Here is a 15,675-nt window from a genome sequence, read left to right as displayed (position 1 = left end):
AAAGCCTTTAAGAAAATTTCACGCTTGAATTGCTTAAAAGCTTGTGGAATTGAATGCCTATCATTACGTAAATTTTACCAATGACACGTTTAAATTGAATGCTATAATAATTCATATGAATCTTGGAGATTGAGACTAGATTACGATTATTCGCTTATATTAATATCGAATTGAACCTTGATCTCTGAAGAAGTACAATTGTGATATAGTTCCAATTTTAAATTTGATGCGTAATATAGACTTAAGTCAAGCGCATCTGTTTTGTTTTATTTAAACTTTTTAGGTCTGTACTGATCTAGTCACGAAGTTGTTTAATTTAAGACATTGTAAACTTTAAAGCTGTGTTCCACTTAATGCTTACGAGCTCGATTTTCCTTATTTGATATTGATAAATAACAAGAATAAAATGATTTTGCGAGTATTGTGGGTGTTAAGTGGAACGCATCCTAGAATACATTCAATTTAAACGATCACAGTCAAATAGCTGTATCGACAGTATATAATTAAAATATTTAAGGATACAATGGTTTACACTTAACATAAAATTTATGCATTCGACTTGCGTCATCAATACTTCGGTACCTGCCTATATATATAAATTCTATGTTAATATTTGATTTATATTTACATATTAAATTAAAATTCTGATAACACAATTATTATAATTTCGTTGTTTATGTCACACAGAGTTGTTCAAGAACAGTGGTTGTCATAAAAAAAATCGTTGAATAAAAAGCCGATTATTAAATGATTTTAAATTAAATCGCATATGAAACTACTGTACAATTTAACATACACAAGACTATTATTTTTATGTAAGATGCTTTTAAATTGATATAAATAATTTTTGTGGTAATATTTTATGGACTATATTTATATTTTGTTAAAATTTCAAAAATGATATATTTTGAATTCCAAAGTTCTGTAATACCAGAATTTTCATTAGACTATTCTGATCGAGTCAAGAACGATTTACGCATGAAAACTTTATTCAAATACATAAGTTACTTTGTTTTTTAAAATTCAAAACTATCAAACTTTTAAAACGCTACGACGTGCATCTCGTAGTAGCTGCGAAGCTTCGCCGAGCGGATACTCTATCAGCTCACACTCGAACTGATCACTGAAAGCGTTTCTAAAAATCGGTAGTACATCAGCGACCGTAACATTCATGTCCAGCTCCTTAGAGACGCTAGTCACACTTTTGCTTTCGATGCCACAGGGAACAATGTGATCGAACCACTTAAGATTAGTATTGCAGTTGAGCGCGAGACCATGAGTGGTAATATAACGGCTGCCGTGAATACCTATAGCGCAAATCTTGCGATCACCGACCCAGACTCCTGTGTCCGGCGAGGTCTCAGCTTTGATACCAAGCTCTGCGCACACGCGGATCACCGTACGTTCGACTTCATGCACGTACCACTTGATACTGGTGTGAAATTGCTTGAGGTTGAGCACTGGATAAGCCACCAGCTGACCAGGTCCATGGAAGGTGATTAGCCCGCCGCGGTTTGTCCTCCAGAATTCTGCACCGAGGCTCCTCAACTTCTTCTCGTCTTCCACTGTATATCCTTTACTCCGTATTCCTACGGTATACACTGGCTCATGCTCCAAAAGCAATAGCGTATTTGCTATTGCATTCAAATGTTTGTGATGATGATCTGATAAAATCTTTTGTAATTGTAAACCGATTCCGTACGATAAACGACCGGCTGGTAAGACTTTTACTACTCGTGAATGCATTCTGATGCTCAATATAACATGAAATTGACTGTATTTAAGACCAAAAAGCAAGAATTTTGTTAAATTGAAAAATTTACCGAATTCTCATCGTTTTGGTTTTCCTTTTCTATAGTAATGGCCTTTGCATCAAGTGTTGTGTAAAGCAGAAGGGATACCTGCAATGTGTGAAAGTTTATTATTTTAAACGATGAAAATATTACCAGTCTTTTATAATTATTATATTTATTTAGTATCCTTTCATCATTTTAAAATTATAAATTATGACCTTGACATTTTTTCATTTTATAGTGATTATAATTAGCTTTCTCTACTTGAATATTTAACAATTTTAAATTAATGTTATTTTTTATTTAATGTTATGCTTCATACAATATAATTGCACCTACATAAGCATCTGTGGCTGCGTAACTTTTCTGAGCGTCGGTGAGGGGTTGTATATGCCATTTGCTCATTCGCACCTCGGAAAGTTTGCTGATTTTCTTCTTCAACTAAACGCATAAAGATGTTGTTTCAATTTTAATATTATTGTCAACCGTAAGAATTAGAGAACCTCTAGTAGAGTAAGAATAACATAAAGAAAGATGTAATACCAAATAAGCAGTCAATTTTTCCAAACTCCAACGGCAAGAGCGCTTCAAGACACGATTAGCGTAAGTCCCGCAGTCCAGACAATTATTCTCTACCACTTTTTGAGCAGGAAACTCTTTGAAATCCCTCCCTAACTTCCACACGTCGCTACAAAATATTAAACATGCGATTATTGATATTTTTACAGGAGAAGCGAAAGGATAACGCCAAATGAATATTCATAGTACATGTATTTTTCATCTATAAATAAATTATTTTAACTCTTAATATGTTGAAAAAATAATAAATAGGATGTCTCTGAAAATTTTTCTTTTAATTTATCTCTTAAACAATACTATTCTCTAAAAAAAATTATTAGAAATTAGATTATTTAGTAATTACTGACTTTTTAATATTGACACCAACGAGTCTGACTTTCGAGTGACACAGGAGTTGAACGAATGCTGCTGGGAGTTTCTTCAACGAATACACATGCAAGAGATAACACACACTGTCCTCCAAGCAAATCTGCACCAGTGCCGTTTTTCCACTGCCAGTTTGAAAGTTGAATGGCCACTCCAGATCAAAACCTATCGGCACAATCTCCTTCTCACTGAGCTTTACTTCTTGTCTAGAAGAAAAATAAGAAATATATAATTAAAAAAATTATCTCAAATTTCTTTTATTTCTATTCTCAGGCTTTAGGATTATTTCTATTTATACGTTTTTGTTGTAAAAAAAAAACGTGACAAATGTGATTCCTCAGATCTCTCTAGCCTATAGCCAATCAACAGACTTGAATTTGTATGACAAAAATGTACAAATGAAATAATGGTCTATCTCTTCTTTATAGATTCTTTTTCTATTTCTTTGAATTTTGAGAAATATTCTATGTCTTCTACACTCACATAAGATTGTCACAGATCTGAGCACAGTTAAAGAAGTCATTAGTGTATTGAATACACCCCTTGAAGACAATTGAAGGCAAAGTTTTTATGTCGGGCTCTCTTTCAGGTTCTGGTTGTTCCAACTTTTCCTGTACAGAATTAATAAATCAATAATTATTTATATTTTTTAGAGAAATTTTTATCTTTTAGAGAAAAATGGAATATTATATATTAGATGAATATCAATATTAAATAGTTTTTAGAATTAAAAATATATATAACTGGAACTATCTCAAATAAAACAAAATGGCCTGGGCACATTATTATTATTATATTTTAAATTTTTTAATTAAGAAGTTTGGAAATGCAAAACTTTTTCTCGTTATTTAAAAATTTATAATTATCTAGCATAGTCTAAAATATAAAATTTTGCCCTTTAAATAAAATTTGTAAACTCCTCTATTCAAAACAGAAATCTCTGGAGCACAGACCAGACTATTTCCAGTTAATGTATTTGATTCAAGTTCAAGTTTGAAAATAAAAAAATGCTTCATCATTTGGTGTGAGACTGTGTACCCTGTTACCAATAGCCTATCACCAACTATTCAATTGTCGTACACACTTTTATATGCTGCGGCAAATTCCTGGGTGAGCGACGCAATCCAACAGATTCTGCGGATACCTACAATCAGAGACCGTGATCAGGATTACGAAACACGAAGAAGCAAGAAAGTGAATCTGACCATGTTCGCGTAACTAACCTCTTTCTTGACAGAACTGGCGATATGTGTCATCATTGCGATGGTGGAGAAGGTGGGTAGTGGTCGACACTGCGCCCGCTGTAATTCGAGATCCGAAGAATCAGCCTTGATGATCAAAATTCGTCGTAAACGCACGTAAACGCGAGCTTCGTCTTGCCGCCAGGCATCAATGATGCCATAATGCTGTTCCGACCATTGAATTCTACTTGCCGGTTTCCCGCCAATTTTCACCTGATGAACAGCTGGTACTCCCAACAGGTTGTCAAGCGAATAGAACGAAAGAGAAGAAGAGATGGTGGAATAAGAGAAAAAGATAGAGATATACTTTAGCACCCGAGACAAAGAGAAAAAAAATCACTATTTAGTAACAATATTTCATTAAAAATCTTATATCGGAAGAAAAACATTTCAACAATTTTGTCTATGAAAATATTTTTTATTATTAAAAAAATATGAGAAAAAATAATATTAATTAATGTTACGCCCGATTACCAAAGTGAGAACACAGTTTACCTCGGAAGAGGAAGAGAGAGGAGGCGTTTTGATATATCAAACTGTTATTGGCACTTCTGCGAGTTAACCGTCGATTAATTTAATCGCCTTTTTTAAAAGTGAAATTTCATCTTCTCTGGAGTGAAATTTTATTCTAAAAGTGTGAAAATCTACCATTATTATTCAAGAACCAAAAATTTTTACTCAACATGTACATATCGTGTTTTCATGATTTAGATAATTTTTCAAATTTTGATATTTTTTGATCAAACTTATACTGATGAGGACCTAGGTCGAAACGTTTATTATTGTATGATTTTTAATAAAGTTACTTATAATTTACACGAACTAGTGTTGATTCACATTGGCATTAAATTTAAATACTTATATTGAAGATTAAAATCAACCACAATTAAAATGAAATGGATTAAAATTAATATTATCTTACTGATTGAATTCGTAATTTTCAATCTTTTTTCTGCAGTATATAAGCTTGATATAATTTGATTGTTCCTGCTTATTTTATTTTAAATAGTAATATAAAGCAACTATATATATAAACAAATATAGAAAGGGAATAGAAAAGAAAGGGAAAGAGAAGAAGGTGAAAAATATTTGCGTAGAATATATAAGTCGTTCATTTTTGCATCGAATTTATTTAAATAAGATCTCGAACCACGTCAGAGAATCACATAAAATTACTTTATACGTATACATACATGTATATTGATATATGTATATACATATATGTATATGTATGTGTGTATATATATTTATACTTAAGCGTTATATTATTTTGCTCTGACACACAAATATACATGTGTAAAGATTCTAATGTTGATGATAACGTTTTTCCAAGTGTCTTAGAGATCTCTTACGCATTGACAATGGCATTTTTCTTTCTCTCTTTCTTTCTTAACCTTTATTGTATATTTAAATAAAATAATTTAATAAAAACTAAATTAATTAGCAGCCAACGAAACTATAGTGGTATCTGATATTTTCTTGATTAATTGTCAGATCTTCAAATCAGACTTCCTCTTCAGTATTGAATGTATACTTAGTGATTTCTTTTTTCTTCAAAGCAGTATTAATTCATTAAATTTTAATGTAGCCCAACATTTTTCTGTTTTAAAATCTTGTAACTCAAGTCCTAATCTAAATTTTGAAATAGCAAATGGTATTTAGGAGTCAAAAAAGAATTGTTCTTTCCGAAAGTCTAATTTACAATGAACTGTGGGAAGTCTAGACAAAAGATACAAAGATTAAAAGATAAGGTAAAAGAAGTAATCCCTTTTTTATGGATAAATATTTAATAAATGATCTATTTATCTTTTTAATGAAATAAATCGATATAATTATTAGGGATTCTTCGAATATCCGGTATTATCTGGTACATTTTTTACTATTGGGACTGATAGCTGGATATCATTAGTATCTGATAATATATCCGACTAAAATTTTATATTGGAAATTTGCGTCATTAATTGCAGCATTTTATTCATTAATGCAGCATTCTTTTCAGCTCAACTCCTTGCACAGTTCATCTTTTCTCTTTTTCATGTTGAAAAAATAAAGAAAATTATTATATATCGCTCTTTTGTTTTCCTTTTTTTGGAAACCTTGTTTCAGATATCCAACCGGAAAGATATCCGATATCCGATCAAATAATTATCCTACTAAATACCCCATCGGATATCGAACATCCGAAAGAATGTGATACACCATCACTGATAAATTGTGCAAAGAGCAACTCTTTTCATCTCCAAATGCTAATTGCTGTCTAAACATTTAAATTAGAGCTCATAAGGATTTAAAATAGAAGTCATCTGGGTTTAATGAATTAAAAGCGCGTGAAATAATAAATTCTGTAAAAATTATCGCACCAAAATCCTAAATTTTATGAACGACTTTTGATTGAATGAAGATACATGTTGCCTATTCCTAATCTTCCTCATCATTTTTCATAATATATATATATATACTCCAGTTATATTACATAAACGCAAGTATACGTGCGATGTTAAATCGTTCATATACGATCCAACGATTTTTGCGACAACCGTTTTGTGAAGGCGTGTATAACGATGTGCATTCTCATTGCATATTTATCGCTAAATGTGGGATGTGAGAATATAAACATTACTTACTAATGATTTATTAATATAAATAAAATATATAATGAACAAAACATTCAATTATATTACAAATTTATATTGATTAATAACGCCATAATCATTATGTGCTCAATTTGATGCAATTAATATATTACGAATATATACATTAGATAGACATGATTAAATCCGAGTCACATTTAGCGTTATGTGCAATGCTATATAAAAGAGACATGCTAAGAAAGTTCAATGCGGTATATAAATTTATGTGGAAGTCGTTGAATCGTACATAAATAATTCAACACGAGTTAAAGTATCTAACCGCGCTTTACATTTAATTACAATCCTGTTGCTGTAGAGATGGGTATGCAATATCGTCTCTTTTGCGAGTAATGTTGCGGCCAATCAGTCGATCCTGTTCGAGACGATCCTGAATACCTGTCCGGTAATCCATCATTACTGCTGTGTAATTCTGAAAACTGGCCCGATCCTGAGGAAGAATCTGCGCAGTATCGATCTGAGCTCAGGTTTGAGATCAAAACACATGACCTCGCAGAGGCAGGGATAACAGGTGGAGGCGTGAATTGCGAAGCGATGATCGCTCATCTTGATGATTCGAGTGAGCAGCAACAGTAAAATCGGAGTCCAGGCATCGCGATGAGCCTCGTTGGCAAGCGCTAGAAAATATTCGAGGGCCTCACACGCCACTTCAACCAGTCGCGCCTCGATCTTGGACCAATCCGTGCGATGTGCCTCATCGCTATACATCTTAAAGAGAATACGCAATGCGCAAGCAAGCGATTGCGTCTCTTGCTTCAGCAGATTTGGTTTCATGTTGCCACGAAAACTGGCCTTCCACAACACGTTGCGCTGCTCATGATCCGAATTGAAACTCTTGGCGAAGCGATGCGACCGTAGAAGGCATTCTACTAACTGAAGGAGGTGATTGGTTGTCAGAGCACAGTACATGCCTTGCTCCTCCTTCTGTTGATCAGCGCTGGCCCTAAAAGCAATTTTCATTGAGTATAAATTGTATATTTGTACAATTTTAAAAAGTGAACGCACACAGTGATAGGACACTCACTTTACAAGCTCTGACGATTTGCCGTTCAGCATGTCGGCTTGCGCGAGCGCTAGATTCTCCTGATCCTCCTTGCGCGATGTCGCCGGATAAAAAACAATGTTGTCGATAGTTTGTATTAACTCAAGCTGGACCACACACTTAATTTGCAACGCAGAGAAAAGCTTTGCCTTCGGTAAGACCTCAATGTTCAAGCTTTGTGCACTGTTGCTCCTTTTCAAGATACCAACATGAAAACCATCGGATTCGCCAGTAATCACATCGAGGTCCGACTCCTTGTTTGGTGGATGTGGTTTCCATGTGAGTAACGCCGATGGTAGAGTGCTTTCGAAAATGTCTAGGACACATTGACAAGTTTTCTGCCAAGTCTGCTCGTCAAATTTGATGCCGTTACTAATAACCAGATTCTCCAAACAGTTGGTGCCTGATCGTGCCAACTGTTCGTTATCTTGCTGAACGCACCAGAGAAGCTGGAAATAAAGTTGTTCTAGCAACAAAGGGCCCAAGATATCGTAAAACTGTGAGAACACATCCACAATGGCATACAGTGCGTGATTGCACGTTGTTGTCATCCACTCAGCTTTCTGCAACATTTAATAGATTATTTAAATATTTAGATGTTCAAATAATCTCTCGCAGAAAAAATGCATTTATTTTCCCCTTTTTTAATTTAGAAATTATACAAACTTCGGTATGCTGCTCGGGTAGCTTCATATTATCAAAAATCCTAAAAAGAACCTGGAACAGGTCCTTCCACCAATGAGGCTTGAAGGATGATCCGTGAGTTTTGACGACATCAAACAGTACTGTCAGCGCGCGTGTCCTGACATCCAACTTACATCTACTCACAACGCAGGATAATTCAAATAGCAGTGGAAACCACCCTCTCACCTAAAAGAAAAAAAAAGTAAGAAAATGACAATACGTCAAACAATTCAAATGCTAATAAATGAACTAACTAAGATGACAATACCCAAGCTCGATCTTCCTCGGAGACCATTCCGCTGTCATCCATCATACCCTCGGCAAACAAATTGGGATTCGCATCAATATAAGAAGCACAGGAACGTATTAGCCGAATTGCCTCCATGCTAGTATCCGGAAAAAAAGCGTTGCATGCAAATTCGCTCAAACATTTGACGGCGTCTTGGAAAGAGTCCACCATGATACTGAAGTCCTCTGCATATAACTCGTCTGAGAAAACATTCAAATTATGCAGAGTAAATAAAAAGTCGGTGAAGAATCTCGAAAAACATTTTTGGGTAAAGTGTTTCAGACAAAAGTTATAGGGTTTAAAAAGATCTATTGTAGTGTTTCGAAAAGACTCTTGACACTAGTTATTAGATTCTGGAATTAAAAATAGGGTATCCTATTTAGAAACATTGATATGATTCAATTTTGACGACACTAGCCGTCAGATCAAACAAATGTGATCAGTAAATAGATATATTTAAACCCTACAACTTTTGTCTGAATCATTTTTCCCAAAAAACGCTTTGTTTTCGAAATATTTCACCGGTCCGGGAGTTTTTACTCAACCTGTAAAATGATTATAGAATTAACACACACACATACACACATTATCTGTTTAAAATATATCAATTTATTATAAATTATGACTATAGAGAAAAATGATACCAAAATACAGTGACTATCTCTTAAAGTAAACACAAAAATGTAACTCACTAATAATCTTGCCAGTCATGGAAAAGGCTAACTCAACCACAGATTCATCACGATCGCTAGCCGCATGGTGAAAAACGCTAAAAATATTCTTCCAACCAGACCTGATATTTGGTGCTTGCGAGTGAACAATCTGCGCTACGCATCTCACAACCATATCTCTAATCACAGGTGACCTGAATCACATTAAATTACACCATAACTGTGAAATATATTAAAATTTTGAATGTATTGTAAAACTTTTATAAACGTTTAATATTCCAATAAATTGATCATATGTTATAAAAAATGTTTTACATATATTATAAATGTCGGATTATATTCATTAATACAATTGTTATTAAATTAAATTAATCAAAAGTAAATAATTAAAAGAATCGAATTACCTGTTCTTTTTCATGATGTGCTCAAATGGTCTAAGAAAGTCTTTTTGAAATCTGAAATTGGCAAATTCGCCCTTTTCGATAAACTTGGTAGCTAGCTGTCTCAGAGAATCCACTGCGAAAAACGCGATATCCTGTCGAGGACTGCATCCTACCCTGTCAAAATGATCACCGAGGACTTGCCAAATTCTAGACCACTGTAATCTAATACGACCCATATTATAGTACGAGATCTCAACGATCTTCGTAAGAGAGAACATGCGCGGTTGCGTGGGGTGTGCTAATTCCTCAAGGGATACCTGAAAATTATATATTATTATACATTTATTACAGTTTAATATTCATGTAAAAATCATTAATTGAATTTAGAAGAGAAAGACCTGACAGAGAGCCTTGACGAATTCGACAATAGCGTCACCATCGAGTCTCGTCGAGCCAGTGAAGATACGATCAACGGCTACGACGACACTTTGCGAACTAGTTTCGCCAATGGACTCCTTCACGCTAGGATCCAATGAGCTCAGATTGAGATTGTTGCTCTGGTGCGAGTTGGCAGAGTGCGCGAGACTGCCAAAATTCACCAATGGCGAGGGAAAGTGCGGTTTTGACGGTGGGCCCAACAATTGTGGCCGTACTCCAGTGCCTATCAGCTGTGCCAATTCCAGCTGGGAGATGCATTTGACGACATCAAGCCATGAACTACCCAGGTAGTTGCCATCGGTGTGAGCTACTGTGATAAGAGTCTTGATAGTATCAATGTTCTTCGCCTTCATTTCGGTAATAGGGGAGTTGGCCGTCAACAGAGTAAATCTCGCTAAAGCTTGTACATAGGCATCACGTTCAAGGCTCATGTGAAAGATACAGGCGATGCGAATGGCACATCTAAAATAACATATAGTAGGTAATACAAAGGTAATATACTATATAAAGCATAGGTATAAATCTGTTTTTTTTTTCATTCTATGATTTCTTCTTACCTGATACCGTCTAAACAGAGCGACGCAATCTCTGGATCGTCGCAGTCTTGAAGTCCAACACTGAAGGCCGCGAGGAATGGCGTCCAAGCCATTTTGAACATCGGCCGCACGTGTTCCAAATGTTTCGCTGTAGTAAATGGTGCCTGAACATGACTGACGGATTCCATCAGATTCTTCGCCGCTGTAGAAATCACTTCCATTTCCATGTTCCATAACAACCGTCGCTTCTTTTCACTAGAAATCAGCTGTTTTCCGGCAAGCCGGCTATTATTAGGATTCGACTTCATCTTAATCTCATTGCCAGCAATTTCGTCGTAGATTCTAGACAAATATTCCTCAGGAAGGTCCTCATTGTCACTGTTGCGCCGATTAAGCCTGATGAAAGAAAAAATAAGAAAAGACTCTTCAAGTTTATTTTAAAAAGATATAGGTGTATGAAAAAAATACATAAAGAGCACAATCACTATACATTTTTTTATAATATCATAAAACATAAATTATTATATAATAATAATAATAAAACATAATAACAAAATTAATAAAAATCTATTTAAAAATAAATGATGTAATTTTATAGCGACCTAATTATAAATTTTTATTATTTCTTACGTTTGTTTATTAACTGCATCAACTAATTCACAACATATATATATATAAAGAATAAAATCTTGAATTTTCAAGTTTACTGTTGACAATTGAAATTGTAAAGTACAATATAATCAACATAAAAAATTGCTGAACGTACCTAATGTATTGTTCTTTGGTCATTTTATTCTTAACCTGTGGCGAGTGCAAATCGGTGGTCAGCATTATGATTGAGAAGCCAAGAATATAGGCTGTATCCGCGCTCGTAAAAAGGCCGTTATTAGGATTACACTCGCAATAGCGACTAGCAAACTTTTCCATCAGTCGGTCGATCTTCTGTGCCTCGCCAGGCAGCCGGAAGCCCTCTAGGAAATATCTGAGTGCAGTTACTAGATCGCGTTCGGCAAAATTCATTTGGTCTATATAATGGTACATTACCTGCAATATATGGTACACGAAATTAGTCACTGTATAAATTAATTACCAATATAATTATCACGCAATCATAATATGATCTGAACTGACAAATCATGGCCTACCCATATAGAAAAAAAAAACAAGTTTTTTCCAATAATCTTATCATAAATCATTAATCTTAAATTCATTAATCTTACGCCTTCAGTACAATCAGGATATTCTCAAGTTCTCAAGAGCTAAAGTAGACGTTGAAAATGAACAATGAATGCAAAAAGAGCACAAGGGCAAGACTTGCAAGATTTAAAAAATTGTATAATTTAAAATTTTGAAAATCAGATAGCTACATCCCATTAGAATATAGTTTTTTATAAGGTTTTTGAATTAATTACTAAATTTGAAAAACAACCAGAAAAGATTTTTTTAAATAGTCAATGCTTTCATTCTAATGTTTTTAAAAATTGTTTAGTGTAGATAATGTTATATTTTTTTAACATAAAAAGAGGCATTATTTGAGATAAATAAAGTATGTTAATAGCGTACTATAAATGTTTTTTAACGCAGAAGAAATATTATGAGTTCAACATTGAGTGCAAAAAGGATACGAGTCAAAATTTAAACTTTCTCATTGACAAATATTTTAGAAATTCGTAACATTTCAAAAATACATATTATTAAATGTCATATCTAAATTAATTGTTCTAAAAATAATTTTGTTAGTTTTCCACTAATTAAAATCAAACAGTTTGTCAATACTAAAAAATTTGATTAATGTCACTTGTCCTTTCTGCACTCATTGATTCAATCAATAGTCTATTAAAATTGTAATTTTTCTTCTCATTACTTGATTATGATTATGATCACCCAAAAAGTCCCCAATGGCGGTTTTGTCGAGTCGCTCATCCAAGTGCAGCCACCTGGCTACGTCTTCCTGCGAAGTACCAAGTAATCCTTGTTCTTGTAAATATTGCACGCCTTTGCCAGGCTTTCGGCTGAAGATCTCGATACCAGTCTCCCATACTTCCTTCTGTTGTTTTTGAACTTCATACTGCTCCGGCGAATCCGGTATTTCCTTGTTGCCAGTTAAACTGGAATTGGCCGATGAGAGGCTGCCAGCACTGCCATAACGTGGCAATGGGATTTCCGGCGCCGTATCTGGTAAATCTGACAACGGTTGCTGATCCGCTGGTACACTGGGATTCACGTAGAGATCCCGACTCCACTCCACCATACACTTCAGAATAGATACAAGGCATTCGAGACCACGGATGCGCATAGATTTCTCCTAGAAGGACAAAATATTATATTAAATGTATATGGTTTTTGTTGAAGAACATTCTCTGTTCTAAATAATACGTTTATTCATGGGCATATCCAGGAAGAGAAAAGTTTAAACAATCTTCAAAATTTGTTACTTATTCTTTCATTTTTTATAATTATTGTATAAAGAAATACAACTTTACTTTTGATCCTTAGTAAATTTTGAACATTATTATATAAAATATTTAAGATATTAATGAGTGATTTATTCACAACTACATATTTTTATTTTAATAACAATATTTTGCTTACTATTTTTTTAGGAAAAAAGTGAAATTTATAATTTACAAAACCTAATACTTTTTTCATTCAAAATAAAAAACAAAAGAGACTGAGTTCTGAAATATCCTAAATAGCAATAATCCATTAACACAAACAACTATTGTTTATGTAATAATAAAATTAAAAAACCCTATCCCTATAAAAAAATACTGCATACACCCATACATTTATCTCACCATTTTCACCGCTTATAACGCACCTGATTTGGTGATGCACCTAGCTCTAAAGCCTGACGACCCTGAGCGATCTTAGAAAGATCGTTGACAAGCCTCTCAAAGAGATTCGCTGCCGAAAGATCGCAATCGTAATTAACATAGATGTCAACGACGCTTTGAGCGTCTGCACAGATCCTTGTAAGTGCATGTATAACCATCCATTTATGCTCAAAGGAGCTGCTGGAAGTCTCAAGGATATTCATAAAGATCTCCTTAAAAAATACCTCAATCTGCATCTTCAAGTGCATCTTGAAACGCGCAAGTAGCGCCAAAAACAATGCCAATGATAATTCAAACACTTCTGGTACCGAAGACACACCGTTCTTTGATAGTGCAACACACAAATACTGCTTAATGGCAATAACAAACATCTCATTGGAACGCAGTACTGGACCAGCATTTTGCAGGATTCCCAGAAGCAACTGAAGCGACAAGATCTTGGAACGGAGTTCGTGCGATTTTGGATCGGGCGTGCCGTCTGGCAGCGGTTTCATAGAGAGCTTGCATAAAGCACGAAACACCAGAAACGCATCCTTTTGCAGGACATGAGTGAATTTGGCAGTTACCATGTTGTCATTTTCAGTAACTGCCTCGTCACCATTGTCTTCCGGATTGCCATTCTCTAGACTGACTTCCTCTTCCAGTGGTACCACGGATTTCACTACGTCATCAAGGATACCTCTGACAATTATTTGGGAATCAATGGAATCACTACCAGGAACATTCTCAGAACTTAATTCGGTTTCAGTTTCACCATTCACTATGACAGTGACTTCCTGTTGATGCTCTCCATCAATTCTTATGTTATCTTCCTCTGCCTGAGTCTCCATTCGTGCGAAGATCACATTGATCATCTGAGTCAAGGTTGCGCGTGCTGTTGTCTGATTCACCAGATTACGTGATGCCAAATAAACATTATAAACAGTACGAATTGTCAATAGCACTGTACCCTCATGTACCTCTACATGCTGGCTTGTCATCACTGTCAGCAGAGCTTTAATAATCTGCAACTGCACACCTTCATCAGTTTGTGGACCAGTAAAGCAGCCGCAAATTGTTTCAACAATGCGAACAATCAACAGCTTGTTAGGCTCCGTCGAGTCAGGTACATTGCCAGTGAGATGGCCATATGCTATTAACTTCTGCAGACAGTCCAGTGCTGTCACCACAATACGCGGTGACTTGCTTTGACATGCTAACTCGAACGGCAGGAAGTACTTCTCGGCTGTAATGACATTTGAGTCACTTTTTGGTTGTGGAAGAGCATTCGAGGTTACCTCTTCACCTTGTACAGCTGGTACATCTTTGATCTCGTTACGGAGATCCTCTACAAGATAGAAGGAAGAAACAAATTTAATCAGTGTAATTACACTACTTACAACAACAAATTGCATATATTGCATGAAGTATGTCCTTACCAAGCGCAGACTCGCAGGACTTCCTGAGCTGCGAGAGGTGTGATCTTCTGACATCTCGATCAGCCAATATCTTTTCTAAAGCTCGAACGATAAACATCTCTCTGGTCTTGGAATTATTTTGCATCATTACCCCACTCCCCACGCTCGTTCAATGCTTATCCCTCAATGAGTTAACATTGGAGCAAGCTAACAAATGACAAAATATGTGACTAGGTTGCACGGTTGGCTGTTGGCCATCTTTTGCCACCTTTTCTATTACTACGCAACCCTTTTTTGCGATTCTGAAAACATTATACAGGCGTCCGGTGAGTCGAGTAGTACAAAGCTGAAGAAAACTACATAGTGCAAAATCACTCACCCAAGTGACAGAAGAATGACATCAATTTATTTTCCTGAATAGCTTTTTAAGAATAGAACCGCGAACCGCGGCCTCCTCGAGAATACGAGAATATTATGTGACTTATAACATCGCCCATCAGCAGATTTCAACCAGAATTCGATAAATGCAGACAACCATCGGGAGACGAGTTAAAATTTGAGCATAGGTTATGTAGCTATGTAGGATAATGTAGAGTGGTGCACCCATGGTTTGAGTTCTACATAATACATATATACATGTGAATATAAATACAGTTATCAGAAAGAAATTACATTATTATTATTTTATATTAATACTGTATTTCATAAAATTATATTTTCTAAAATGACTGGTTGTTCTGTGCCAGACTGCAACAATTCTGCAAAAAAGGG

At 35.0% G+C, this 15,675-nt stretch overlaps 3 protein-coding genes across 3 annotated transcripts; all 3 read right to left on the bottom strand.

The window, feature by feature from the left end:
* Positions 1–1,032: 1,032 nt before the first annotated feature.
* Positions 1,033–1,758, bottom strand: Lipt2 (Lipoyl(octanoyl) transferase 2). The gene has a single exon (XM_018548139.1). The coding sequence runs from the start codon at positions 1,744–1,746 to the stop codon at positions 1,033–1,035; it is 714 nt and encodes a 237-aa protein (XP_018403641.1). The 5' UTR covers positions 1,747–1,758.
* Positions 1,759–1,805: 47 nt separating this feature from the next.
* On the bottom strand, positions 1,806–4,200 carry WRNexo (WRN RecQ like helicase). The gene is made up of 7 exons (XM_018548138.1): positions 3,962–4,200; positions 3,823–3,882; positions 3,222–3,349; positions 2,720–2,944; positions 2,337–2,481; positions 2,133–2,234; positions 1,806–1,901 (listed from the first exon to the last, which is right to left on the bottom strand). The coding sequence occupies exons 1-7, from the start codon at positions 3,995–3,997 to the stop codon at positions 1,806–1,808; spliced, it is 792 nt and encodes a 263-aa protein (XP_018403640.1). The 5' UTR covers positions 3,998–4,200.
* A 2,623-nt stretch (positions 4,201–6,823) lies between these two features.
* Sec71 (ADP ribosylation factor guanine nucleotide exchange factor Sec71) lies at positions 6,824–15,052 on the bottom strand. The gene is made up of 14 exons (XM_018548110.1): positions 14,926–15,052; positions 13,492–14,834; positions 12,535–12,975; positions 11,437–11,714; positions 10,692–11,066; positions 10,324–10,596; positions 10,095–10,251; positions 9,718–10,013; positions 9,335–9,507; positions 8,622–8,842; positions 8,336–8,539; positions 7,922–8,232; positions 7,667–7,858; positions 6,824–7,570 (listed from the first exon to the last, which is right to left on the bottom strand). The coding sequence occupies exons 1-14, from the start codon at positions 15,050–15,052 to the stop codon at positions 7,024–7,026; spliced, it is 4,938 nt and encodes a 1,645-aa protein (XP_018403612.1). The 3' UTR covers positions 6,824–7,023.
* Between the last annotated feature and the right edge of the window lie 623 nt (positions 15,053–15,675).

Source organism: Cyphomyrmex costatus, unplaced genomic scaffold (assembly GCF_001594065.2).
Source record: "Cyphomyrmex costatus isolate MS0001 unplaced genomic scaffold, Ccosl1.0 scaffold70, whole genome shotgun sequence".
NCBI lineage: Eukaryota > Metazoa > Arthropoda > Insecta > Hymenoptera > Formicidae > Cyphomyrmex > Cyphomyrmex costatus.
This window is presented reverse-complemented; position numbering and strand designations above follow the sequence as displayed.